Source organism: Bos javanicus, chromosome X (genome assembly GCF_032452875.1).
Source record: "Bos javanicus breed banteng chromosome X, ARS-OSU_banteng_1.0, whole genome shotgun sequence".
NCBI classification, from domain to species: Eukaryota; Metazoa; Chordata; class Mammalia; order Artiodactyla; family Bovidae; genus Bos; species Bos javanicus.
The window spans coordinates 138,026,489-138,050,750 of record NC_083897.1 but is presented as its reverse complement, the minus strand read 5'-3'; the positions used below and the strand labels follow the sequence as shown (position 1 = coordinate 138,050,750).

The 24,262-nt window shown below is 51.1% G+C and overlaps 2 protein-coding genes across 8 annotated transcripts in view; one reads left to right on the top strand and one right to left on the bottom strand.

Annotated features, from left to right (window-relative positions):
• The window catches only part of TBL1X (transducin beta like 1 X-linked), a 244,282-nt gene extending 235,229 nt beyond the window's left edge, over window positions 1-9,053 (top strand). For all 7 annotated transcript variants that reach the window (XM_061408188.1, XM_061408189.1, XM_061408187.1 and 4 more), the window contains 5 exons: window positions 2,136-2,210; window positions 2,721-2,848; window positions 5,584-5,749; window positions 7,381-7,482; window positions 8,435-9,053. In XM_061408188.1, coding sequence (XP_061264172.1) covers window positions 2,136-2,210; window positions 2,721-2,848; window positions 5,584-5,749; window positions 7,381-7,482; window positions 8,435-8,461 — 498 coding nt within the window. In that variant the 3' untranslated portion in view covers window positions 8,462-9,053. The remainder of the gene's footprint in view (window positions 1-2,135; window positions 2,211-2,720; window positions 2,849-5,583; window positions 5,750-7,380; window positions 7,483-8,434) is intronic.
• A 6,831-nt stretch (window positions 9,054-15,884) lies between these two features.
• GPR143 (G protein-coupled receptor 143) overlaps window positions 15,885-24,262 on the bottom strand; it is a 29,768-nt gene continuing 21,390 nt past the window's right edge. Inside the window, exons 8-9 of the mRNA XM_061408191.1 lie at window positions 23,846-24,089; window positions 15,885-16,332 (exon numbers count right to left, since the gene is read on the bottom strand). Coding sequence (XP_061264175.1) covers window positions 16,238-16,332; window positions 23,846-24,089 — 339 coding nt within the window. The 3' untranslated portion in view covers window positions 15,885-16,237. The remainder of the gene's footprint in view (window positions 16,333-23,845; window positions 24,090-24,262) is intronic.

Genomic DNA, 24,262 nt, shown 5'->3' with positions numbered 1-24,262 from the left:
CTGCTTGGTTATCCAGGGTGAATGCAAGCAGGCTTTTTGCAGAGACGACAGAGGGCTCCTTCCCCCTGCTGGAAGCTTGTGTTAGTTCAGTTCAGTTCAGTTCAGTTGGTCAGTTGTGTCCAACTCTTTGCAACCCCGTGGACTGCAGCACGCCAGGCCTCCCTGCCCATCACCAACTCCTGGAGCTGCTCAAACTCATGTCCATTGACCCAGTGATGCCATCTAACCATCTCATCCTCTGTCGTCCCCTTCTCCCGCCTTCAATCTTTCCCAGCATCAGGGTCTTCTCCAGTGAGTCAGTTCTTTGCATCAGGTGGCCAAAGTTTTGGAGTTTCAGCTTCAGCATCAGTCGTTCCAATGAATATTCAGGACTGATCTCCCTTAGGGTGTACTGGTTGGATCTTCTTGCAGTCCAAGGAACTCTCAAGAGTCTTCTCCAACACCACAGTTCAAAAGCATCAGTTCTTTGGTGCTCAGCTTTCTTTATAGTCCAGCTCTCACATCCATACATGACTACTGGAAGAACCATAGCTTTGACTAGACAGACCTTTGTTGGCAAAGTAACGTCTGCACTTTTTAATATGCTGTCTAGGTTGGTCATAACTTTCCTTCCAAGGAGTAAGCGTCTTTTAATTTCATGGCTGCAGTCACCATCTGCAGTGATTTTGGAGCCCCCAAAAATAGAGTCTGCCACTGTTTCCCTCCCCATCTATTTGCCATGAAGTGATGGGACCGAATGCCATGATCTTAGTTTTCTGAATGTTGAAGCCAACTTTTTCACTCTCCACTTTCACTTTCATCAAAAGGCTCTTTAGTTCTTCTTCGCTTTCTGCCATAAGGATGGTGTCATCTGCATATCTGAGGTTACTGATATTTCTCCTGGCCATCTTGATTCCAGCTTGTGCTTCTTCCAGCCCGGAGTTCCTCATGATGTACTCTGCATATAAGTTAAATAAGCAGGGTGACAATATCAGCCTTGACGTACTCTTTCCCTGTTTATTACAAATCTGTTATTCCATGTCCAGTTCTAACTGTTGCTTCCTGACCTGCATACAGATTTCTCCAGAGGTAGGTCAGGTGGTCTGGTATTCCCATCTCTAAGAATTTTCCAGAGTTTGTTGTGGTCCACACAGTCAAAAGCTTTGGCATAGTCAATAAAGTAAGAAGTAGATATTTTTCTGGAACTCTCTTGATTTTTTGATGATCCAACAGATGTTGGCCATTTGATCTCTGGTTCCTCTGCCTTTTCTAAATCCAGCTTAAACATCTGGAAGTTCACGGTTCACGTACTGTTGAAGCCTGGCTTGGAGAGTTTTGAGCATTACTTTATTAGCGTGTGAGATGAGTGCAGATGTGCAGTAGTTTGAGCATTCTTTGGCACTACCTTTCTTTAGGATTGGAATGAAAACTGACCTTTTCCAGTCGTGTGGCCACTGCTGAGATTTCCAGATTTGCTGGCATATTGAGTGCAGCACTGTCACAGCATCATCTTTTAGATTCTGAAATAGCTCAACTGGAATTCCATCATCTCCACTAGCTTTGTTCATAGTGATGCTTCCTAAAGCATTCCAGAATGTCTGGCTCTAGGTTGGTGATCACACCATCATGATTATCTGGGTGATGAAGATCTTTCTTATATAGTTCTTCTGTGTAGTCTTACTACCTCTTCTTAATATCTTCTGCTCCTGTTAGGACCATACCATTTCTGCCCTTTATCATACCCATCTTTGCATGAAATGTTCCCTTGGTATCTTTAATTTTCTTGAAGAGATCTCTAGTCTTTCCCTTTCTATTGTTTTCCTCTATTTCTTTGCACTGATTGCTGAGGAAGGTTTTCTTCTCTCTCCTTGCTGTTCTTTGGAATTCTGCATTCAACTTGTTTTACAGGTTCCTGGCTTTTTGCAGTGAGGATAGAGCGCTCCTGCCCCCTGCTGGAAGCTTGTGCTTACTACTCCCAGGCTTTTTTCAGCGAGGACAGAGCGCTCCTGCCCCCTGCTGGACGCTTGTGTTTACTACTCCCAGGCTTTTTGCAGAGAAGACAGAGCGCTCCTGCCCTCTGCTGGACTCTTGTGTTTACTACACCCAGGCCTTCATTTCTTTCTTTTTTTTTTTTTAAACCTTTTGCTCTCTTGCAGAATGAGGTCAACGCTATCAAATGGGATCCGTCTGGCATGTTGCTAGCCTCCTGCTCTGATGACATGACATTGAAGGTAAGGCTGCAAGGCTGGGCCGTGTGACCCTTGGTGACCCCCGGGGCCTCGTGCTGTGTCTTCGGTCCCAGCGCTCCTCCTGCAGCTGGCCGTTGTGTTCTGAGCACTCTTGCTGCCTCTGTCGTTTTTTTCTCTTTGCAAACGACGTGGCGCTTGCCCCAGCAGTGAAGCCCTGTTTATCAGTCGAGGTCCCGTGGAGCCTCCTTCCGTTCCCAAGGCCTTTCTCCCAGCCAATTACTAACTAGACCTGACCCGACCCGACCCTGCCTAGCTTCCGAGATCAGACCAGGGTGCTATGGAACTCTCTGGCCTTTCTCACGGGCGCCCCCTGGTGGTCAGCGGACGCCTCTGCCTGTGAAGCACCTGCCCCTTGTCAGCCGCCCACCCCGCTGGACGTCAGCTTCCCAGGGACAGAGAAACCTCTGCAGTGCTCCAGGCAGGAACGGTGCCGAAGCTCCCCGCAGTGGAAGAATCGGCCTTTGCTCACCGTGTTCCCGTTGCGTCCTGTAGATCTGGAGTATGAAGCAGGACACGTGTGTCCACGACCTTCAGGCGCACAGCAAAGAGATATACACCATCAAGTGGAGTCCCACTGGGCCGGCCACCAGCAACCCCAACTCCAGCATCATGCTGGCGAGGTAAAGGACAGACAGCCCGCACCCCAGTCTCGGTTCCCGAAAGCAGCCTTGGTGGCTGAGGCTGCGCCAGCCATGCACCCAGTAAAAGTCATTCGTGTCCCCAAGAGACCAGGAGATGCTGTCAGTGTGTCTTGCAAATGTGTTCATGCCCTCAGATGCTAAAGAGTCTGCCTGCAATGCAGGAGACTCAGGTTGGGAAGTTCCCCTGGAGATGGGACAAAGCTACCTGAGAATCCCGTGGGACAGATGAGCCTGGCGGGCTACAGTCTGTGGGGTCGCAAAGAGTTGGACACGAGTGAGTAACTCACATTCAGAGTTACTTAGAAACTTAACTCAAAGTGAAAGGGCCAGGAGATAGAGGTTATCACATGATAGCTAAGTTGAGATAAGGATGCTTTTAACCTTGAGGCTGGAGGGAGGAATTGCTTACATCCACTCTCCCAGCACTTTGCTTTGGTGAAGGTTTTTACTACAACTGAAGAAAGGAAGCAGTTTAGCTTGAACCCCAGGCTTGGTTGGGCTTCCCTGGAAGCTCAGTTGGTAAAGAATGTACCTGCAATGCAGGAGACCTGGTTCGATCCCTGGGTCAGGAAGATCCTCTGGAGAAGGGAGAGGCTATCCACTCCAGTATTCTTGGGCTTCCGCGGTGGCTCAGGTGGTAAAGAATCCGCCTGCAATGTGGGAGACCTGGTTTCGACCCCTGGGTTGGGAAGATCCCCTGGAAAAGGGAAAGGCTACCCACTCCAGTATTCTGGCCTGGGGAATTCCATGGACTGTATAGTCCAAGGGGTCGCAAAGACTTGGACACGACTGAGTGACTTTCAGTTCATTTCACTTCGCTTCGGGCTTGGTTTACTTGGCCCAACTCGGAGCTGCAGGTGGTGAGAGTGTTGATGGTGATGAAGGTTCCCCGGCCAATACCAGATCCAGCCTAACCTTTCGTCCTGGCTGTCCCCGGCTTTTTTGGCACCAGGGACCAGTTTTATGGAAAATCACTTTCCAAGGTTTACAGGATGATTCGAGTGCACTACATTTATTGTGCCGTTTATTTCTGTTATGATCGCGTCCGCTTCACCCCTGGTGTGTGTAGTAAACCCCCTAAGACACCAGCATCGGATGCAGAGGACTAGCCAGTCAGTGACACGCAGAAGGGAGCAGAGCGGTTAGAAGTCCACAAAAGCCCCTCACGGAGGCGGCGTTCTGCAGACTTCTGTTCCCAGTCCTGCTCAGACCTCACTCGGGGTACAGTGTTGCACTCCCAGTAGGATATTTTAATAAGAACCTTGAGGCACACAAGCTAAAGAGATTCCAGGAGTGAACATGGGACACACCGAGGGTTCTGGAGACCATGATCCCACAAAGCATGGTTGTGTGGTCTGGCCTGGGAAAGACAGGACTTGGGAGGAAGCGGCAGTGGGTTTTTTCCTGCAGAATTGGAGAGAATGGGTTAGTGGGGAGAATGGCTGGTGGCCCAGCCCTGCAGTAAATGAGGGGGAGACCCCCTCCCCTTGTCTTTGTCACATAGCAGTGGGATGAAGAATCTGTTACTGAAAGTGCCTGACCCAAGGCCGTCTCTCAGAAAACACAGAAAGGAATTCCTGCATCAGCTAAAAGCTGATCCAGAAAAACACGAGAGCTGTTATGCTCCTATTGCAAGCCACTGGCCTGAAATGCACTTAAAGGTCTAGGAACAGAACGTTCTCTTTTTTGTTTTGTTTTGTTTGATGACTTGTGAGGTGCTTTTGAATCACATGGTACCCATGACGGCCGTAAGTGAGCCTTCTAGACGCCAAGCATAAAGGGATGGATGTAAGTCCCAGAAGAGGAAAGAAATGCCTGGGGAAACAGCTCTGTGGTGGGTGGGCTTCCCAGGTGGCCCTAGTGGTAAAGAAGCCGCCTGCCAATGCTGAAGATGTAAGACACATGGGTTTGATCCCTGGGTCGGGAAGATTCCCTGGAGGAGAGCACGGCAACCCACTGCAGTATTCTTGCCTGGAGAATCCCATGGACAGAGGAGCCTGGCGGGGATGCAGTCCATGGGGTCACAAAGAGTCAGGCATGAATGGGACAGCTTGGCACGCATGCACTCAAACGCTCTTCTTTCAGATTTAGACATAACTAAAATTTGCAGCTCCCGGGAGTGTGATTGTATATTTGGATGCGATTATATTTTAATTCCTGTGGGATTAAAATTTGTGTTCGCTCACTTAACCATTTCCCCGAATATGGCTCTCGGCTTTTTATTTTTGGCTTTGTTTTTCACTTGGCAGCGATACATGTGTTGTCAGTGGTGGGACCGTTTTAGAAAATTTAGCAAATACGTAGCATTTGTGTCTCACAGAAATGCAGAAATAAATGAGTGTGGCTGTCAATTTGTTCCCTTGATAATGGCACCCAAAAAGAGAAAGAGATTTATTGCATGACTTTTTAAAAAATTTATTTATCTTAATTAGAAGAGAAAAACTTTATGATGTTGTGATGGCTTTTGGCGTACCTGAGTATGAATCGGCCACAGGCATACATGTCCCCTCCCTGGACCGTGGCTTTGTGTTCAGTGCGTGTTGAGTCACATTCTAGAAGAGGAAGAAATACCCACTTACGGTCTTTGAGATGTAAGGAAAGTCACTCCCACTGTGAGAGTCACGTCCTCAGGAGACCGGTGGGAACCTGCCGACAGCTGTGGTGGCCTTTTTTGAACCCACAGGCGTCCGCGGTGACCATCTCTGTCTTTCCAGCGCCTCTTTCGATTCTACCGTCCGCCTCTGGGACGTGGAGCGGGGCGTGTGCCTCCACACACTGACCAAGCACCAGGAACCCGTGTACAGCGTGGCCTTCAGCCCCGACGGGAAGTACTTGGCCAGCGGCTCCTTCGACAAGTGTGTGCACATCTGGAACACTCAGGTAAACTCCCTGCATGCCCACCGCCCGGGTCCCCACCAACCCCCCCAGCCCCACACCCAATACAGTCAAGTTCTCACTGACCCGTGGGCTTCCCTGGTGGCTCAGATGGTAAAGAATCCACCTGCATTGTGGGAGACCCGGGTTGGATCCCTGGGTTGGGAAGATTCTCCTGGAGAAGGGAATGGTAGCCCACTCCAGTGTTCTAGCCTGGAGAATCCCAGGGACAGAGGAGCCTGGCGGGCTACAGTCCGTGGGGTCACCAAGAGTCGGATACAACTGGGCGACTGACAGTTTGATTTCACTTTCTTGGTGACCCCAGAACCTGAGTTTGCACTCAGGAATGCCTTGCCTCGGACACGGACATAGACACATCCCCAGTTCCCCGGACGGTCGGAAGCCCACCCAGCACCATCTGCCCCAGGCTCTTTGTGGATGCTGGGTCGCCCCTGCCAGGGACTCGGGTTATTTTTTTTCCGAGCCCTTGGCAGGAAACCTTGCACCCACTGCCTTCCATTGACAGCAGCAGGCATTGCGTGTGGTCCCAGGATGGATGAAGCGGGCACCCCCTTGGTGTGCCCTGAGGCCTGGCAGACACTGATGAACATGCTTTCTCAAGGGAGGTAGTAACGGATGCCACGTTAGCCAGCCTGGGGCCGAGGGTGGTCCACTGAGACCTCGGGCTCCTCCTCTGCGGCCGCCTCACGCAATCGTGCCTTCTTGGCAAATGAGACACGACAGTGGCCCTAATGTGGAGCCAGGCTGACAGCCGCCCATGTGTGTGCTCGGTCGCTCAGGCCTGTCCGACTCTTGCAACCTCATGGACTTATGTTATGTAGCCCGCCAGGCTCCTCTGTGCACAGGATTCTCCAGGCAAGAATGGTGGAGTTAGGGTAGCCATTCCCTTCTCCAGGGGCGTCTTCCTGACCCAGGGATCGAACTCGCATCACAGGAGGATGCTTGACTTTCAAAAAAATTGCCATCAATAGCTGGGTTCTGCCTGCCATCAGCAGCTCAGCAAATCATTTTACCCACCCTTTTTTTTGTTTGTTTTTAAATCGGAGGATAATTACTTTTTTTTACAGCTGATTTCTGCTATGCAGCAAGGCAATCAGCCATATGTATACATATGTCCCCTCCCTCTTGAATCTCCCTCTCCCCACCCATCTTCAAGCCTCCAGGTAATGGCAGAGCACCGAGCTGAGGTCCCTGTGCTGTATATATATACAGCAGCTTCCCACATTTTGCATCCTTTTTCTCCCCCACTAAACCATAAAACTCCTTGAGTTATTCTGAGGCTCCCTTGAACACTCAGTGAGACGGAAGCCTGGTTGAAATATAAGCACGTATCTAATCTTGCTGACTTTGTCCTTCCCCCGGGAGGCGTGAGCCTGGCGGAAACCATAGAGGCTGTCTGTCTTGGTGGGCAGCCAAGGGTCATTTAGGCACGCCCCCCACACTGCGGCTACAGATCTGAGTCACATGTTCCCGCGAGGCCAGAGCTCCTTTAACTGAAAGTTCTATTAGCTTCTGTGGCTTTGGAAGCTTCTGGGCTGACATCCCCAGGTGGGGTCGGTGGGCAGGTGGCCTCGCCAGCGTTCCGCCTCTCGAGTGACGGCGCCCTTGCTTTGCAGAGCGGAAGTCTCGTCCACAGCTACCGAGGCACCGGGGGCATCTTCGAGGTGTGCTGGAATGCCCGGGGCGACAAAGTGGGCGCCAGTGCGTCAGACGGCTCCGTAAGCAGCACCCTGGGGCTTCCCCAGGCAGGAGAGGGGGCGGTGCAGGGAACAGGGAGGGTTCGGGGAGGGTGGGGTCAACAACGGTCCAGACCCCTGAGACCCACGTAGGAGTACTCCCAGGGCCGTGACAGGCCTCGGAGACGCGTGTTGGTGAAGGAAGCATCTGGGCTGGGCAGTGCTCTGGGAGCGAATGTCTCTTCTTGCTTCCTGAATGATGTGTGTTTTTTTTCCTGGCGGAATTGGTGGTTCTCAGCTGCATCGGTTGCACCCTTGGAGACATTGGAGGTGTCTGGAGGCATTTGGGTTGTTAGTGCTTTTGGGGGGGTGGGTGGGGGGTTGCTGGCACCTGGTGTGGAAACCGGGGCTGCTGCTGGAAGTCTTAGGGTGCTCGGGACCTCCCCCCAACAGCAGAGAAGTGACCACCACATGACAGGTGATGAGGCTGAGCAGTTAACTTGGTCCACCCTTGGCTTCAACCTTTGCGCCCCCACCCAGACCCTCTGGTGATGAAGGCCCAACCTTCCATTCAACAGGTCTCCTGGGTACCAGTAACCCTCTGCTGGTCCCCTGAGGTGTCTAGCTTTCTGCACTTGAAATTGCCCTGAGATGTAGGGCAGGGCATTGGCTGGCTGGCTGTCAGCCTGCCCCCCGACCCTTACGCAAGCTGTGTGCTCAGGCTTCAGTTGCCATCTGCTCCACCATGTAGGGGTCTGGTCTGTGACACCCATTGACGGCTGTGGCCTAGGGTTGGGTGCTAATGATGTTTAGACACTCACCTGTCCACTAGAGCTGGTCTGATTGAACCCTCTGGACTGTGTGAATAAAACTTTATTTATAAACAAGTGGACGGCGGGCCAGATTTGGTCCACAGGCCATGTGCCGTCCTGTGCTCTTAAGGGCATCTTATGTTGCCTCTCAAGATAATAGGCGCTTTTCTCTCTCCTTCCAGGTGTGCGTGTTAGATCTGCGAAAGTAAACACACACAGAAAAAATATTATAGACACGAGAAGAGCATTCTGACGGACCAGCAGTGGATGTGTGGGGTTGTAGCACTATTCAGACACAATTCCGTCAGCTCCGAAACAGCGCCAACCTGACCTTAGGGAGTGTCCTTTGAGACCAAGTCATCCCTGGCCACTGGAGTCTCTATTTTTTCTTTTTTTCTTGTTTTTCATAACCTCCACCGAGAAGTTTAAAACAGAAAACACACACGCAAGTCCTGTCAAAGGCGGGGAAAAGGAATGGTTTCCACCTGAAACGTCCAGCCCCAGGGGAGCGAGAAGCCACCAGCTTGACTCAGTGCATGGATCAATTGCCACCCAGAACAGGCTCCGATGGTTGAGACGAACGAAAAAACAGGAAAGGCTGTGCCAAAATGAAAAGAGAAAAAAAAATGCTGTGATAAACCAAAAGGGGAGGAAAAACTCCTCCCGTCAATGGGTTGTTTTTTTGTTTTTCCCCTAAACATTTGGACACTACAGTTAAACTCTCACAAGGATGTTCGAAAGACCAGTTTGTATGGATGAAATGGGTACCTTTGTAATCCCAACAGTTTCTATTTTCTAGAACCTTTGTCCCCGTGGTTTTTCTATGGGCTGGAATCCTGTCGTCTTGGTTGGGGTGGAAGGGTGGTGGAGGCGGGGCGGGCCTTGGGTCCCAGGTGGAGACTGTTACTGGGTGTCTTGCTTATTTGCTGTTGTTTCACCCACCAGAGAGACAGCCCCTCTCAGATGCGGTGCTTTCTGGCCTGCATCTTCCCCTCCCCCCTCCCCCATCCCCCTCCCCCTCCCCCTCCCTCATAGTTGCCTCCCATCTTCCAGTCTCAAGGGCACTTTCGGCGCATAATAAGTGCTTTATGTAAGAAGGCAGGGCAGGGGGGACTTTTTACAAGGAGGGGGAAGAAGAAAAAAAAAAAGTGACTTATAAGAGAAAGAGCCCGGAGTATTTTTGGAGAAGAGAAAAAAGATATTTTTTATGTTAAAACAATTTTAAAATCGTAAAATGGCCATTCAGACACGAGAGCTTTGTGTGATTCCTATTTAACAACAAAAAAAGAAGCCTGTAGGAAGAGACAGGTAGAGGGGTCCCTTCACTTTGAACTTGGTGGAAAGCAGTGAGGGGACTCCGGGTGGGCAGCTCTGGGGTCGGCTTTGGGGCTGGTCTGTGCGGCCGGAGAGGAAGACCCCAGCCCCTTTTCTGCTCCAAGAAGACCTGGACGTTTCTTTCTTCCCAGTGCATTGGACCAGAACAGCGGACAAGGGGGTGCCCTCGAACCCAAGAAGCGTTCCCAGATCCAGCATCGCTGAAGGGGGGCCGTCGGAACCATCCCGCTCCACGACACCAATGCCGCCTTGTTTGAGACTCGTGGGCGTGGGCGGGGGGACCCCCCTCCAAACCAGGAGCAGCTCAGCCAAGTCCCTCCAGGGCTGACCAACTGGAGGGGCCTCCGGGACCTCACTGGGTCTCACAGCGACAGAAGTGATTGGAGAGAGGTTTGCAGTCCTGAGGGTGAATTAACAGAGGTAGGGTGTCTCAGTTCACAGGCCATCTTCACAGTTTGCTTCCTCTGGCAGCAGGTCAGGAGAAATTGCCCTTTTTTTTTAAACAATGAATCTTTTTACTGTTTTTAAAAAAAAAAAAAAAAATTAAAACACGGCTTTGTGTGTCCCTAGGGGAGTTTTCCTTTGCCTTGGATCAGGTAACCTTTGTACTCTTACTGCTGTCCTGACCCCATGCTGACCCAGCTTGTAAAGTAGCAGCAGGGCCTCTGGGCTCATCCGTCTTCCCCCGGGGATGGGGCTGGCGGTGGGTAGGTTGGCAGCCCTTGTGTGTTCCAGCAACCAGCCTGGATGGTTTTGGAGGGTGGTGGTATCTGTCCATGGACCCAGAAGCCAACGGTAAGGCATGGCTAGGCCTTTGTGCAGAAGTTGGATTGTCCTGGGAGCAGCCCCAAAGCCAGAGTGCATTCCTCTCTCTCAGCTCACTATCTATCTCCATGGATCTGAGAGTTTTTCAAACCCCCTTGACCGCAGAAGACCAACAGGCACTCTTCACAGGTCAGGCGTATTCTCAGGCTCTGCTGTATCTAAACACTCAAACTTTCAGAAGGTCAGTGTTTGATTGACGTCTCCACTCCCACCTTTGAAGATAGCAGACGCCCTCAGGCGTCCACGGATAATCACTGACCCCCCTCACCCCCCCAAAGTGATTAACTTTGAGATGCAGTTTGCAGAGGTCTAGTTGAACATCATCTGGACCCCTCCCCGAATGAAAACGTGTCACTGTCCACACAGCATCAGCTGCCCGGGGTCCAGACAAGGTTTGCGTTTGATGAGCCAAATGCTGCTGGAGGGTGGTGAAGGTGGGATTCGATATAAAAGGCTCACGAGAGGATCGTCACGGGGAGGTTGGTACGCAGGGTCTCCCAAGTATTGACGGGGGCCTCCTGGTAAACCTGTACCAGGCTGGAAGTTGCCGGGTTGGAGCCAGGGGCTGTAAAGCCAAGGACGCGGACTGGATACCGGGCGTGGTGATGAACTGAAGCTGCTGAGGAAGGCAGAACTGCCCATGAACCATCAGGAAGAGGCCCCGGGATGGGGACCACGAGGAGGAGGCAGCCGGCGCCTCTGAAATCATGCCTGCCCTGAGTCACACCCGCTGCACCCTCTGCCAGCGCTCAGTGGGCGCATCGCTTCGTCAGTGCGAGCGGCTTCTAGACTTCGTGTAGAGCGCTTCGTAGTCCTCACTGTGCAGATGGGACCTTGGTGCTGAAAGCAGAGAGTAACGCACAGATCCATCCCCGGAATTGTCCACCTTGCCGGGGAGCTCGTTCTGCTCGCTCGCGCGCGCGCGCGCGCGCGCACACACACACACACACACACACACGCACGCCCGGGGAAGCGCGTCCGAGCCCACTCCACGGCTACAGAACCGCGATGTTCACTTTGTCTTTCTGAAGAGAGATCTCGGAGCCGAGTGAAGTGCACTTTGTCGGGAGTAAGGGTCTACTTTTTGTTTTGTTTTGTTTTAACCTTTCAGCCTTTTTTTTTTTTTTTTTTTTTTTCTGATCGTGTTTCCCATCCAATGCAGAGTGTTTTCCTCCCGCCGCTCCCTGAGGTTTGTGAATGTCTGGCTTCTGCGGTTTTTATTGTCTGTGTCAGACGTACAGCCAGATGTCCTGTCCGCATCTTCCAGCTTCTGTTCCATCCACACGGCACCCCTCACCCCGTTCCGTTCTCTCCACCAATGCCCCACTGCAACCCCCACCCTCACACGCTCCCGGAAAGAGAATCACCGTGTGTGTGTGTGTGTGTGTGTGTGTGTGTGAGAATCACCATGTGTGTGTGTGAGAGAGATGGCTCATTTGTTCCAAGAGAGAATCAACAGACCATATTAGGTTATCTTAAATAAATTGCTCTATTTTGATAGAGAACTTTCTGTGTGTACTTTCTTGTTCGTCTGGGGGGCCCACGCTAACTCCGCTGCCTCAAGTCCCCAAGCTCTTGTTTGTTTTTTTCCTCTGGGAGAAATGGGCGGGGGCCGGGGCTGCTTTTACAACCAGTTCGTTGTAAACCAGATGAAGAGACCAGAGGTTGCAGATGCGTTATGATGTGAAAGGCGAGTGTGCTTTTTTTGTGTGTGTAACTAGTTTCATTCTCATTACTTTGTTTCAGGCTGGCAGTTTTAGAAAAGTCAAAAAGCAGATGATGTTCTCCTGCAGGCAGGCTTGGGTCGCTGGCAGTTTTGAGGTGCAGGATGAATAATAAGAGAAGAACCTGAAGTTGTAGGGATGCTGGTGACCGGGCGCAGCACACGGTTCAGGCAGACACATGCAGACGGTGACCGGTTCCCTTTGAAGCGATGTCCCCCGGGTGATAGTGTGGAGCTGACACAGAGGTGGCCAGACGAGCTGCATTTGGCCATGCGAGTCACCCCAAAGAGCCCCATGTCCTCCGGCCACAAGCTGACCCTGCATGGGAAGCACGCCAGACCTGGGCTGTTGCTTCTGCCCCAGTGTTGCCCGGGGTGCAGACCTGCCTGGTTTTGTTTCTTTTTTTTTTTTTTTGTAAGCCTTGCCTAGCTGACTGAGGGTGCTTTCACGCAGCGGATCTGGGGTGAATCTCCGAGCACTCCCGAGCCCTGCTGCTGAAGGGTCTGGGGTGAGCCATGTCCCGAACCCACCGGGGTGCACATCGCATGGTGGGACTTAACCACTGTTAAACGAGTGTGTTGGAACTCGGGCTTCCGTAGCTGAAGCAACACGCTGGTAGCTCAGGCACAGCTCCAAGGAGGTCTCTGTGCTATGACGGAAACTGGGTTGAGACCAGATTGCCTGAGCTTTTACCTAACTTTCATCTCTATGGAACCTTCTGCTGCAGGGATTCTAAAAATATTTGTCCATTGAGAACCGCCCCCGCCCCCCCCCCACTGCCTTCCCCAGTTTGATTTGGGAATCTGAGTTTCCACTCACGGAGCAGAGAACTTGTTTGGTTTCTTTTTTTAGGAGCCCACATCTGGGTGATGTTCCTAAAAGGTCTTTGAGGTGTTCATACTCACGGCGAGGGTTCTGTGCACCTGTGGGCACTGGTGTTGGTCACTGTCAGTGTTGGGAGCCTGCAAATCACTAGTTCACACGCATGGGAAGGCGTGGGCAGCAGATACAGACCTTTACGAAAGACTCAGAATTGGGTGGAATTTTTGTTGTTTTTTCCCCAGCCTGGCTCCCTGTTTCTGCAAAGTGTCTTCATCCATGTGCAAGGTAAGCAAAGTTAACATACAGGTCCACCCGCAGAGCGGCATGGGAAGTTGAGGGGAGGGACACTCCACAGGGGTGGGGGCAGGCAGGAAGTGTTAAAAGTGTTACCTTCCCCTGAGCCTTGAAGTTAATAATACTCTGGAGCATGGGAGCTCCTATAAAGGGAAACATTTATGCTTGAGCCGAGTTGCTGAGAGAAACTCCACCAAAACCATGATTGTGAATGAGGAGGTGGGGAATCTTTCCAATAAGGCAATGAGTAGGATCATTTAAACACTTTGCAAGGCTATATATTTCCAAGGCTTTTCCAGTGGTCATGTATGGATGTGAGAGTTGGACTATAAAGAAAGCTGAGCACCGAAGAATTGATGCTTTTGAACTGTGGTGTTGGAGAAGACTCTTGAGAGTCCCTTGGACTGCAAGGAGATCCAACCAGTCCATCCTGAAGGAGATCAGTCTTGGGTATTCATTGAAAGGACTGATGTTGAAGCTGAAACTCCAATACTTTGGCCACCTCATGCAAAGAGCTGACTCATTGGAAAAGACCCTGGTGATGGGAAAGATTGAGGGCAGGAGGAGAAGGGGATGACAGAGGAAGAGATGGTTGGATGGCATCACCGACTCATGTACATGGGTTTGGGTGGACCCTGGGAGTTGGTGATGGACAGGGAGGCCTGGTGTGCTGCAGTCCATAGGGTTGCAAAGAGACATGACTGAGCAACTGAACTGAACTGAAAGTGAAACTTAGTTGCTTAAGTCGTGTCTGACTCTGCTACCCCGTGGACTGTGTGTAGCCCGCCAGGCTCCTCTGTCCCTGGAGTTCTCCAGGCAAGAATACTGGAGTGGGTTGCCATTTCCTTCTCCAGAGGATCTTCCCGACCCAGGGATTGAACCCAGGTCTTCTGCATTGCAGGCAGATTCTTTACCAGCTGAGCCACTGGACTCTGGCTAACGTAAGCCAGAAAGAATGGCTGAGGAGTATATTGAGCAGCTCTGGGGTATCCCAGGTGTGGGGGACAGTGCAAATAGAACTGGCTAGAGCCAGGCCCAGAATCAGGCCCATGCAGGTAACACAGCACTGGGGTGCTGCCCACAGCTCGATGCCAGACACTGGGCTGACCCCTCAGGGCTCACCCAGGCTGCCTTCCAAAGCAGACATGCAGCTGCCAACCCCTCCCCAGAATTGCTTCTGCACAGCCTATTTCCTTGCGCATCAGCTTCCAACGTTGACTTGGGGCACAAGTCTCATCCGCCACGCCAGACACACTCTAGCTGCAAGGGAGCCTGGGGAAGCCAGCGGCTAGCATCTTTGCTCTAGAATGGGGTTGGGGCTGTGTCTTGCTCGGCAGGGGGAGCCCTCAGAGGAGAGGTCTCGGGGCTTCTCTGATGACTGGGGCAGACAGGATATCGATACAGAGGTTAAGAACCCAGAAAGGCTCAAAAGTCCTTTTTACTGCTGTTGGACACTTTGGGTCAAGGTGGCTGTGAGGTAATAAGTGCAGCTTTAGGAGCGTGCGGCCCTGGGGTACCACGGCCACGGTTGTGGGATGCCCTGAATCCTGTCTGTGGCCCTAGGACTCCAAAAGCACAAATCCAGAAGCAGCTTGGACAGCTTTTCCAGAGTGAGACAAGAGTCCTAATCTTGATGTGAATGAGCATCACACAGCAGAACTGAGGAAACGTTGTGTGCTTGTGCCATAGACTTACCTAGGTGGCTTGTGTCTCCTGTGTGTAGTGTGTACAATATTTTTGTCTCCAAATATGTATATACACATATATGTTTATAATACATAAAGTCTGTAAACAGTCATCCATGCAGATGTGGAGGGCGTCCGTGGATTTTGGTATCTGTGGGGGTCCCAGAACAAACCTCTCATGGGTACCAAAGGACAGCTTTATATTATTATATATGTAAAATTATGGAAAGAGGGAAATATAGGCAATAATCTAAGCAGAGTCAGGTCCTAAGCCCGTATAATCAAAGCTATGGTTTTTCCCATAGTCATGCGTGGATGTGAGAGTTGGACCATACAGAAGGCTGAGTGCTGAAGAATTGATGCTTTTGAACTGTGGTGTTGGAGAAGACTCTCGAGAGTCCCCTGGACTGCAAGAAGATCCAACCAGTCCATCATAAAGCAGATCAGTCCTGGGTGTGCATTGGAAGGACTGATACTAAAGCTCCAATACTTTGGCCACGGGATGCGAAGAACTGACTCCTTGGAAAAGACCCTGATGCTGGCAAAGATTGAGGGCAGGTGGAGAAGGGGACGAGAGGATGAGATGGTTGGATGGCATCACCGGCTGGATGGACATGCCTTTGAGCAAGCTCCGGGAGCTGGTGATGGACAGGGAGGCCTGGCGTGCTGCAGTCCATGGGGTTGCAAAGAATCCGACCCGGCTGAGCCACTGAACGGAACTGAATGGAAGCTTCCCGTAGACTGAATCGCTACCGCTCAACACAGCTGAGGACCGAGCGAAGGCTAACCTGGTGGTCCAAGCCTGCCCTCCTCTGCCCCCTAGTGGTGGATGAGGAACTTGCTCCCAGGTGTGTCACCGGTCCCTGCATCATCACTTATCTTACACAAGAGCATTCGCTTAGAGGTGTTATTCAGACAGACCCCAAGTCAGGCTGGGAGCTCGGACACAACTACTACTTTTTTTTAATTATTGTTATTTATTAACTCTTCCAAGGACCTGGATCTGGCGTTGACATTACAGCCAGATCAGAAAAACGAACGTCCACGGAGACTCCAGACAAGCTGCTGGGCTCCAAGGGAATCTGCCTTTCCTTTCCAAGCACAGGCTCACGGTGGGCCTCTGCATCACACAGAGGCTGCCAGGGAACATTCTGTTAACTGTGATGGCAGGAAGATTCAGTTGGGGGGGACGCTACACCCCGCAGTGTGCTGACTGAAGGGCAAGGGTACCGTCATAAGGGATGAGAACCCTCGCGTCTGAAAATACACACAGGGTCCAGAGCCCTCTGTCTCGTCCTCTCTACGGGGTTCCTTGGACTTTCGGAAGAGAGTCCGGGGCCTTTCCGCCGCGGGACCCGCTTGCGATGTGGATTTCAATGGTGCTGCCGCCGGAACCTGGGGAGGAGGAAAGACTGTCACGGGTCAGTGTCAATGTCCGGGAATGCCTTTCACAACTTGCACGGCCGTATTAAAAAGCGAAAAAAGAAAAATACATAATACGTCCACCTACGCGGGATTAAAGCAGCCCAAAGGACAGAGCAAACCCTACAGGATCATCTCGGGCAACTTGACTGATGTCATGACTGTATCCACCCCACTGCCCTTACCCTGAGACACTCTCAGCCAAACCCTGTGGACGCTGTAGAGCAAATGGAAACCGGGCCTGTTGACACCGTGCAGCTTCAGGGCCCTGGGACTTGCGCTAAATCAGGGGTCCCGATATCTCAGTGCTCAGTGGTCCTGGGGGGTGGGGGGTCACTTGGGCAGGGGGCTCCATGGTCACCTGGCCACCACTTGCACAATTCTAGGAAGTACCCGGAGGCCTTCTCTTGGTAAAACTAAGAGTGGTCTTTTCACAGATGATGCCATGTGGCTGGAGGAGGGGGAAGGGTGTGGGGAGCAATCAGTGGAATCAAAGCCAGGCATCACTCGCCAAAACTGTACCCCTAGAGGCCCGTTTAATCCATCCCAATGACACACCTGCCTCTGGAACCTGTGGGAACAGATGTGAAGATTATTCTCTCAGGGCAGAAATACCCAGGCTTGCCTGCTGTTGTGCCAGGTTCTAGGGTGGGTGTGTGTGTGTGTGTGTGTGTGTGAGCCATGGAAGACATAGGGAAGGGTGGCCTTTTCAACTGTGCATGAGGCAGGTGACTCCCGTTGCTGAAAACCTCCAAATCTCAAATTCTCTCAACCTATACACGCTATGGACGGCTGCAGCCTGTTCCCGTCATGACCCTCTGCTCGCTCACAAACTTCAGGCACAGGTTTCTTTATACCCAAGCTCAATCCTGCCACATGGCCTTTGCACATCCCCTTTTCTGCCTATGAAGCTCTCCTGATGTTCTCGTGGCTCACTCCCACACTGCACTCAGGTCTCAACTCAAATGTCACTTCATTCTCAAGGAGGTGTCCTGGACCCCTCGCTAAAACTAGTCTCCTGCCCTCTACGGATATGCCATCGTTCACAGCACTTCCTTTTTCCTTTATTTTTTTAATTTCGATGACGTCCAACATTTTTTTTTTTTTTTTGAGTCGCTTGTGCTTTAAGTGCATTATTTTAAATTATTTCTTTGTAGCTGTGCTGGGCCTGTTGTTGCTATACGTGGGCTTTCTCTAGTTGCTGTAAGTGGGTTTGTCATTGTAGTGGCTTCTGTTGTTGCAGAGCACGGGTTTCAGTATTTGTGGCTCATAGGCTGAGTAGTTGGTGGCACACGGGCTTTATTGCCCCATGGCATGTGGGATCTTCTCGGACCAGGGGTCAGACTGGTGTTCCTTGCATCATAAAGCAAATTCTTAATCACCAGGCCAACAAGAGCGCTTGTAGCATCCCCACGACCACCACATGAAACCCCACGGCGGGCTGCATGGGGAGAGGCGCTGGGAGGGTCCTCCCAGGGCAGGATGAAGATACGTCCGGGGGGCTCTAGGTCGGGGTAGGTCACACCAAGAGTGACGAGCCCACAGAGAGCAGAGGAATTTAGAAGACGGGAGAAGGGGGGAAAGGCTCACGTCAACGGGCATGGACCCTGCAGCCCCATCTCAGGAGAGTCGAGGTTGCCTGTCAAGATGGTGGGAGCAGCTGTTTGGCTGGAGCAGAGAACGCGCTCCTCCTGGAGGCCAGGCAGTCAGTTCAGTTCAGTTGCTCAGTTGTGTCCGACTCTGCGACCCCATGGACTGCAGTCCCAATCTGCAGTTATTTTGGAGCCAAAAAAATAAATAAATAAAGTTTCTCAGTTTCCATTGTTTCCCCATCTATTTGCCATGAAGTGATGGGACCAGATGCCATGATCTTAGTTTTCTGAATGTTGAGAGTTAAGCAAACTTTTTCACTATCCTCTTTCACTTTCATTAACAGGCTCTTTAGTTAATTTTCACTTTCTGCCATAAGGGTGGTGTCATCTGTGTATCTGAGGTTATTGATATTTCTCCTGGCAATCTTGATTCTAGCTTGTGCTTCATCCAGCCCAGCGTTTCTCATGATGTACTCTGCATATAAGTTAAATAAGCAGGGCGACAATATACAGCCTTGATGTACTCCTTTTCCTATTTGGAACCAGTCTGTTGTTCCATGTCCAGTTCTAAATGTTGCTTCCTTACCTGCATACAGATTTCTCAGGAGGCAAGTCAGGTGGTCTGGTATTCCCATCTGTTTAAAAATTTTCCACAGTTTGTTATGATTCACACGCTTAAAGGCTTTGGCATAGTCAATAAAGCAAAAGTAGATTTTTTCTGGAACTCTCTTGCTTTTTTGATGATCCAACAGATGTTGGCAATTTGATCTTTGGTTCCTCTGCCTTTTCTAAAACCAGATTGAACATGTGGAAGTTCACAGTTCACGTATTCCTGAAGCCTGGCTTGGAGAATTTTAAGCATCACTTTACCTAGCGTGTGAGATGAGTGCAATTGAGCTGTAGTTTGAGCATTCTTTGGCGTTGCCTTTCTTTGGGATTGGAATGAAAACTGACCTTTTCCAGTCCTTTGGCCACTGCTGAGTTTTCCTAATTTGCTGGCATATTGAGTGCAGCACTTTCACAGCGTCATCTTTTAGGATTTGAAACAGCTCAACTGGAGACCAGGCACCAGCTGGGAAGATGACTTCCGGTTCCAAAACGCATTCCTGCTGGAGGCGCTTCACAAAGGCTTTGATTTCTCACAGGGTCACCCCACACTGTTTACCCTCACATCCTGAGCTTGTGGGAACTTGTGTGCAGTCTCTGTAGTTCTTGCAGAAAGACCATGGCCTGGAGGGTCACACACTGGCTCGTGATTGAGGTCTCAGCTCAGCACCCACCCTCGTGACCTGACACTCTGGGGCATGCTCCACATCCTGTGGTTTTTTGTTTCTCCTAAGTTCTTGCATCCTTCACTGTCCCCTCGGGCTCCACAAAGGAGACCGCTTCTTGCTACAACCACTCTGTGAGTCTCAGATGCCAGCACCATTGCAGATGACCCCTGAGCCCCCAAGCCTAGCCCCGCCTGGGCTGAGCTGGCCTGCTGTCTGCACCGAGTGCTTTCCAGCATGTCTGCCTTTCCACGGGTTTCTCGTCTGGTCTTAGCAAATCCAACAAGGCTGTGGTAGGTGTGCACTCATTCTGCATCTGTGGCGTGTGAATACCTGAGTGTCCTTGCAGGAAGCGCAGCTGCTGGTGACCTCACAGTGCCCAAGGGCCAGGCCTCCTTCCTAGCAACTCCCGGCAGTGAGCCTTGCAAGTCCAAGCAGGCTCTTGGGAGCTTCCTAGCTCCGTGTAGACCTGCCATTCGGGGAGGCATGTCATCTCTTGGGCCCTGGGCCATTGTCCTTGGATTCCTTGACATTTCAAAGCCCTAAATTGGCAACCCCAGCCAGGAAGTATGGAGCATAAGCTATAGAGAATGTGTGACACCTAGCCCTGCATCCCCTTCAAGCTGTGGAACCGCCTTCAAGGTTTAGCCAGCCTGACAGATTGGAGGCCCTGGGGTCTGTTCACTCCCATACTCCCTGGGCATTGGGAACCCATACCAGGAGTTATGTGGACTGCACATGGGTTGCAGGAAAGAATCTGAGACAACAAGACGCATGAGACAGGATAGAAACGTGGAAGGTAACGGGGAAGCGTGGGAGAGAACAGGGAACTCTGAAGATCAAGGGAAGATTGTGCAAAATAGAACCATGTGTGGGGGGAAAAGAAAGAGGAAACAGGGAGTGGAGGGAAAGACAAGGTATTGTGAGAGTAACAGAATTGCAGAAGAGAAAACTGCAAGAGGGAGACGAGGGATGATGAAGGGAAACGAGACCCGTGAGAAAGCGCGGCATCCCGGAGAGAAAAAGGAACTTTTGGAGCCACAGAATTGTGTCAGAGGATACAGAGAGATGGGAGAGACAGAATCGTGAGAAAGGGTGCTGTGGGAAAGGACAGGAACTTGAGGGAGAGATACAGGACTGTTAGGACAGAACATTACAGTGACCAAAAGGTATGCATGAAAGGGTCTGGCTGCTTGCCTCTCAAAAGCCAATAAGCGGGCCAGGTTGGTGGAAAGGAAAAATTTGTTTTAGATGCCAGTAACTACAAGGAGGGTGGCAGACGTCTGTCCAAAGGCCAACCTCCCGACAGGCAGAGAGTGAGAGCTTTTAGAGACAAAGTTGCGGTGGGGTGGGGGAGGCGTGTTACACGCAGAAGCAGTACAGTCACCTCTGATAATCCTCTTCACTGACTTCATGGTGCTAAGAGTCAGACACGACTGAGCGACTTCACTTTCACTTTTCACTTTCATGTATTGTGGGAGGACATGGCAACCAATCCAGTGTTCTTGCCTAGAGAATCCCAGGGACAGGGGAGCCTGGTGGGCTGCCGTCTATGGGGTCGCACAGAGTCGGACACGACTAAAGCGACAGCAGCAGCAGCAGCAGCAAGTCCTGGGTACAGTTGGGTCATCATGTCGTTAACGTTTCCACCTGGTGTGTTTTGGTATCTATAAGACAGCTCACAGGAGGTGGCTCAGAATATTATCTATAGCCCCTTCAGAAAGAACTAAAGGTCCTGGTGTCTGTGTGTTAGTGACTCAGTCATGTCTCTTTGTGACCCCATGGACTGTAGCCCACCAGGCTCCTCTGTCCATGGAATTCTCCAGGCAATAATACTGGAGTGGGTTGCCATTCTGTTCTCCAGGGGATCTTCCCGACCCAGGGATCAAACCCGGGTCTCCTGCCTCGCAGGCAGATTCTTTGCTGTTTGAGCTACAGTGGAAATCTCACTACACTTAATGAGTACATTATTATTATTTGGTCTCCTTTGACTGTTCTCCTTTGTTTTAGCATTTCTCACCTCTGTGATTAAACTGATTGTTTGACTAAACTCCACCCACAGCAGGCAGGCAGAGAACATGACGGAATGGTGGGCGGCAGTGGGCAAGGATCATACAGTCTTACTTTGTTTCGTTACAGGGAAAGCGTGTTGTGGGAGAGACTGGTCGTCGTGAAAAAGAGGGTTAGGGGAGCCCTGGGAGATTTTTGCATAAGAATGAATAATTTGGGGATGAATAGGCAGTTGTGGAAAAGAAAAAAACAAAAATGAGAACAGAAAATCATAGAAGAATAAAATGGCAGAAGAACTGAAATGTGGTCGGGAACAGAACCCTAGGAGATAAAATGAGACTGACCACAGACAGCAAAGAGCTGTGGGAAAGTAAAATTATTCAAAAGAGGAATTCTGGAATGAAACAGAAAGCTGTGGGAAAATGGAGAGTTGTGGGCAGGAAGGATTATGGGGAAGAAAGAAAATTGTGGGAGAAGTGTAGAGTTGGAAAAGACATGGGGTTGGAGAGAGAAGTAGGGAATTACAGGGAAATAGAGCTTTGTGGGAAACACGGGATTGCATGGAGAAAGAGGAAGACTGGAAAAGCAAGGGATTATTGGAAAGATGTGAGGGCTTGGGGGAAATCCTGATTCTTTACAAAGATGCTCCTCGTATTTTGAACTCAAGTTGTCATCAGGAATTATACACAGATCCTCTCACTGTGAACCGCCGCCATAGTCATGAAAGTGAAGTCGCTCAGTTGTGTCTGACTCTTTGCGAACCCGTGGACTGTAGCCCCACTAGGCTCCTCCATCCATGGAATTTTCCAGTCACTAGGTTAGTCCTATGAGCAAATGTAAGTGTTCTATCTCCGCTCAGAAACCTTAACTGGCCTTTTGCTGGCCCCAAGATAAAAATGCAGAATCTGTAAACACCCCTGGACAGATCTCTTCCCCACATGCCTCTCTCCAGCTTCCCACCACCAAACTACATGCAAATTCAGCCTTTATTTATTTATAAGTCTTTATTTCTAAGTTGCCCACGTGATGCTTCTCAGAGACGCTCACACCCCAGCCCCCGCCTCAGCTAAAGTAGTGTTGATTGGGTTGCAGGCGCTCAAGGAATATTTGTTCAAATTCAGTTGCCTTTTCTGTTAAGTGGCGAGTAAGTGCCAGACACCATGTTAGATGCTTAATGACGAAGGCTTGGTGGAAGCCTGTCGGCCTGGAAGTCAATCCTAAAGTAGCAGATAGAGGCTTAAGGATATGATAAACAGGTCAAGCTTCATCCTAACAGTGCAGACGGGGAGAGGCCTAACCGTACTTACCACTTCAAGTTTGTATCTCTGGGTTTTTCTCTGACACGTAACAGTATTTTCTGTCTTATGAAAGCAAAGTGGCTGGAAAGGAGAAAGGAAACACGCCCGAGATTAAGGCAGCCTTATCTCATTTCCGAGATTACCACTTTATTCGAAAAGGCCCCCGGTTCCTGAGGGTTCTGGCCTCACCATACAGCCTGTGGTATAGACATAGGGGTCTTGTATATGGGAGTCATTCTCTTTGCTGATTTTCACCCACATCTTTAACTGTGGTGTTAGAGAAGACCCTTGAGAGTCCCTTGGACTGCAAGGAGATCCAACCAGTCCATCCTAAAGGAAAGCAGTCTTGACTTCACTTTCACTTTCAAGCTTTAAAGAAACATTATTTGGGCCTTAAACTAATACTTGCACCCTCCACATCAGTTGGCTTAATGGACATAACCCCAGATTAGATGAAAAGTGAAAGTGAAGTCTCTCAGTGGTGTCCGACTCTGTGACCCCACGGACTGTAGCCCACCAGACTCCTCCGTCCATGAGATTCTCCAGGCAGAAGGTTGGAATGGGTTGCCGTTTCCTTCTCCAGGGGAATCTTCCCGACTCAGGGATCGAACCCAGGTCTCCAGCATTGTAGGCAGACTCCTTACCATCTGAGCCACCAGGGGAAGTCCAAATTAGATGAACAGGAGTTTAAAAAGAGGACCAATTTGAGGACCACGGTGCGAGAGTCTTGAAGAGGACAGAGTGGAAGGGCCAGCGACGGGTGACCTGCATTTCATCTTAAATGCCCCCGGATGAAGTGGACAAACCAAAACTGCACGTAAAAATCTCCAGAGGTCAGGTCGCCTACTGTTCATTGTCTTACAGCACACGTCAGCACCGGATGAGAAGTGACCGTTTATCTCAGACTCAGAATGTCATGCAGCCCAAGGCAGAGCTAGTGATTATTAACACAAGGCTACGGTGCTCAGTCCCTGGGTGGGGAAGATCCCCTGGAGGAGGGCATGGCAACCCGCTCCAGTATTCTCGCCTGGAGAATCCCCAGGGACAGAGGAGCCTAGCGGGGGTGACAGTCCCTGGGGACGCATAGAGTTCAACAGGACTGAAGCCACGTGGCACGCAGGCAGAGGAAAGGCACCACGCTCACATTACAAGGAGAGGTGAGTGACGAGCTGCAAGATTAAGGTGGTCCCTTTCCACTCATGCCCCGAAGCTGGTTCCAGAAATCAGGGCAGGGAGCCTCCTGGTCATTGACAAAGGAGTTCCTGGGGAGCCTGGGGCCCCCAACCTAGGCCTGCCTCTACCCAGAGGCTCTTACCTTCAGAAACCAAGCTCAAGGCCTCATCGGAAGTGTGCGTGCCGCCCGGAAGCTCCTTCTTGGGAGCGGGGCCTTCCCCGGGCTCGTGGGGGCCCCCGGGGGAGGGGGGCGCCCCCTCGGTGGCCGAGGTGGTCATCGAGTCCCACTGGATCTCCTTGCTGGGACCTGGAAGCGTCAGGCGGCAGTCCATCCAGCCATAGAAGGCCAGGGACAACAGGAAACCTTGGGCTGGATTCAGGATCCCCTGGAAGGGAGGGGAAAGAGACGGCATATAAGTCAGGGCACTGATGGGCATCAGGGCTCACAGGGTCACTTCGGTCCACAGGGCTGGCCTCAACTGGGGTGCACCCTGTTGGCTAGTTTGGGGCAAGAGAGAGACTGGCTTGGAGGTTCTGAGCCTTCAGAGATGCGTGGGAG